Source organism: Nelumbo nucifera, chromosome 1, assembly GCF_055504915.1.
Source record: "Nelumbo nucifera cultivar China Antique chromosome 1, China Antique-T2T, whole genome shotgun sequence".
Classification (NCBI taxonomy): Eukaryota; Viridiplantae; Streptophyta; class Magnoliopsida; order Proteales; family Nelumbonaceae; genus Nelumbo; species Nelumbo nucifera.
In genome coordinates this window covers 192,615,390-192,619,249 of record NC_142649.1, presented here as the reverse complement: position 1 = coordinate 192,619,249, position 3,860 = coordinate 192,615,390, and the positions used below count along the sequence as shown (strand labels likewise).

The 3,860-nt window shown below is 45.5% G+C and overlaps 1 protein-coding gene across 1 annotated transcript; it reads right to left on the bottom strand.

Moving 5' to 3' along the window:
* Window positions 1–212: 212 nt before the first annotated feature.
* On the bottom strand, window positions 213–1,841 carry LOC104611860 (Putative AT-hook DNA-binding family protein). The gene has a single exon (XM_010279104.3). The coding sequence runs from the start codon at window positions 1,296–1,298 to the stop codon at window positions 450–452; it is 849 nt and encodes a 282-aa protein (XP_010277406.1). The 5' UTR covers window positions 1,299–1,841; the 3' UTR covers window positions 213–449.
* Between the last annotated feature and the right edge of the window lie 2,019 nt (window positions 1,842–3,860).

Sequence of the window (3,860 nt, the reverse complement as noted above, 5' to 3'; positions counted from 1 at the left end):
TAAGACACAATAGAAAGGCGAAACCTGTAGAATTTTCTTTTGCAGAGAAAGAAATAAGGAATTATCAGACGGGTCATATGGGAGATGAAGAGAGAGAAAGAAGAATTCCAATCCTTGCTCTAGCTAGTTGTTGCTATCGTTCTTCACTTGTGCAGTTGAGCTGTATTTGATCACCTGGGGCAGTTGCCGAAGCACTTGTTTTGAGATCAATCTCACAAAAAAGAAAATCATTCAATTTATACATGATCATAATTCTTCGACAGACACGCGTACCCTGAACGCAACACAGACTAAAAGAAGAAGAAGAAGAAGAAGGAAAAACAAAGTCCGAATCATGATCAACATCATAAATTCTAATGAGCTCGAAGTCATTCTAGACTTTCTTGGCAATAAAAAGAAAGTGATGGAAAAGTGTATTAAACCAGATTCGGAGACTGTACTGTGATTTGTTAAAATGGAGGACGAGCAGTGGCCCAGAAGGCCTCAGCTGGAGCAAGAAGGTTGGGTGGTAGGCCGTGGAAAAGAGGGTTATTAGGGTCCGGCAGAAGCTGTTGCTGTTGTTGTTGTGGTTGGTTCTGTTGCTGACCAACCATTCCCGGAGAGCCGAGAGGGCCGCCGCTCTGTATCGGAAGTGATGGGTCTTCATCCTCAAGGGGAAGCCGTTCATAAGCTGCGTTACTGAAAGAGGCTGCCATTATTACAACCGGACCTGATGCAACAAGCGCACCAACGACGCTTCCTCCGACTACTTGGCCTTGCCCACCTGATAAATAAATCGTCAATCCCGTCGCAGCCGGCGGAGCCGGAGGTGGTAAGAAGGATCCCGAGAGAGACAGTATTTCGAACCGGCCATGTAAGGTCACAATTGCACCGGGTGCCGCTGGCTGCCGGAGAGTGACATTAGTTACGGTGCCACTCCCACTTAAAATGCAGACTCCTCGCTGCCGCCGCCTGGCGAAGGTGGCAACACTCTCGCCGACATCGCACCCATTAGCGATCTCCATCACATGAGCTCGGAGGGAATTGGCACTTTCGCGGGTTATAATGATCGGTGGCTTAGGCTTGTTCTTGGACCCTGCCGGTCTACCTCTCGGTCTTCTCGTGAATTCTCCTTCTCCGGTTGTCACAACCATTTCCTTGCTATCGCTGTGGTGGATGTTGCTGCTGTCATCACGTTCGCGTTTCATCCCTTGTTCATCTTCAGAATTCTGCTGGTGGTGATGGTGCAGATGGAGATCTCTAGCGTTGAAAGGAGGCGGGAGAGCATGGCCATGTGTTGATGCTGTTACAGGATCCATTTTCTCCTTTTTCTCTCTGCCTGTCTTCTCCTTTTCAGTTTCCTCTCTTCTCCAGAACAGTATAACACTGTCTTGTTCACAAAAACCCAAGTAGACTGAAGCCCAGAAATGGGGAATCAGAGAAACAAGTGTGGATCGAGAAAGCTTTCGGAAGAGTAAAACCAAAAGAGAGCAAAGGCTTCTGGGCTGCTGTGTCTCTTTTCCTTTTTCCTTTGCCTTCTTTTTTCTTTGCTGCAGCTGACTAATTAATTGCTACTACCCTTCTACCAGAAAAGAGAAAGGAGGATGAGCTTTTCTGCATCACCCACCGATTTTCTAGCTAAATCATCCATCTTTCTCCTCTCTAACCTGGTATGGGGCCTATTTGGTTCCCTTTTTCTAAGTTTATGCTGGGTTAGGGTTAGGTCAAGAAAACGGGTTGCTAATGGGTTTGGCTTCGGTAAGATTGCTAGCGTGTAAAATGGGCGGTGGATGGGCCCCTCTCCCTTCTCTCTTCCCCCAATCTCTCTCTCTCTCTCTCTCTTCTATTGCTACCATCTCAACAAAGAAGCCCCTCTTCTTCTTCTCCTCCTCTTAACAAACAAAGAGGGTCGTTGGTTTTTCATTCTCGATTATTTCCATCTTCAGCTATGAAAATTACAATTTCTTTTCCTTTATAATTAAGTAGACCTTCAAAAGTAAATCATACCCATTTATCTTCTGCATCTTCTCTTTCATGGGTTATCTTTAGTTCTAATGTTTCATGACTGCAAACCATTGTTCTTTATTTACAGGTTAGCAACTAGAAAATGAATCAAACGACCCACTTACCTATTATCAGCTTCATAGTGAAACAGTTGGAGCTTAAAACTAGTCCCAATCTATAATGTATTGCCTCAGAAACGAATACAGAACTGAATACCAATCAGAAACCACCAGAATAAATACAAAAAAAGAAAAAAAGAAAAAAGAACGCCGTTCTTTCTTTTTAATCTCCACATAATCCGGCTGCTTAGCACAGGCGTGATGAAAGAGTAAAAACTGAGAAGCTCGACGTGGTAGTGTTTGGCTGATTCCGTCGTCTACAAAACAATCGCCACAAGCCACAAAGCAAAACATGTCACAACAACCCACAACGATTCGGGCACGTGGGCCCGAGGCCCGTAAATGCAATTATGCAAAAATGGGTCATGGGAAATTGGAGCGGGCCCTCACAATTTAGGTCGTGACCTCTGGGACTTGTCTTGGGTACGAATCTCGGGGGGCCTTTATCCCAGCCTTGATTGATGATCCTTCATCAATATTAACCACTGTGGGTCCAAAGCTAGTCCTTTAATGACACGTGTCATCCCCCCCCATTTCTTACGCAAAGTCCATTATCAATTTACACTCCGTCTCAACTCGATATCATCCAACTCCAAAGTCAATTTTGATGGCTATTATGATAGAGAGATTTTAGAATGGGACTCACATCGCAAAATGTGAAAGTGGTCCCACCCACATGAATCAGCTGAGTGAGTATATCGGACGGTGTTGAAACATCCAGCCAACGTTGCCATTAATATCAACAGTGGGTCCCACTACAGTACACGTTTAGATGATCACATCACGACCACCCAAAAGTAATCGGTCTAGGGTCCGGTCAGCCTATCTCGTCGGATTCCGAAACCGGAAGTCACATGTGTGCCAGTTGTTCGAACTTTGAATCAGATCCATAATTCAAAGAAGCATCAAAACCACGCGCACGTGCAGACGGACAGGACTGAGAAGGGAGAGAGAGAGAGAGGATAAGGTATGCGCATTGCGCACCATGGTGTGTGGACAAAAAATCGGATATTCCTGGGCCACGCTGGGTCTCACTTTTTCGGCCCTTTTCGTTGCTTCGCATGGAAGTACACATCTCTTTCTCGGGGAAGTACAGGGGACTCAGAAGTTATGTCCCATGTCCCGATGGGATGTGGAACATTAACTGACGGAAATACCCTTCGGAAAGTTCGGAAGCCTGCGAAGCAAAAATGAATGGCAGTGAAGGGTAGATTTGTCTATATAAAGAAACAAGGGATGGGCCTGAGAGATTGAGGCCCGATGTGGAACCCAGTATGATTGATGATGATGGTGAAGATGATCAAAATGGCATGGCATGGGCCATCATTCTGTGGGCCGTGAAGGCTGTCGGGAAGGAAAGCTAGACAAGAACAAGATGGTGCAACAGTGATTCCTTAACAGAACAGAACAGCCAGCCATCTAGGGTCTTATAGCTTAGAGAGCGAAGAAGTGTGTGTGTGTGGGTTTGGAGTTGTTTAGAGTGCAGATAAGATAATTGTGCAATGCATGCGAGAGGTGTCCCAGTTCCTAGTTCCCACCATGACTAGGAGTGCAGCAGTTGACAGTCGCAGTCTCGAGGCATCTATAATCATCTATCTGATATCTCTCTGTATCTCTGAACAAGTGCATGCTCATATGTGATTGGTTGCGTCAAGGAGTGGTCGCCTGGAGTGCCTAATTTGACAGCCTCTTCTTCATAGAATCATAGTGTGTGTATTTATCATTATCAACGTTTTGAAAATCAGATCGGACCGGATG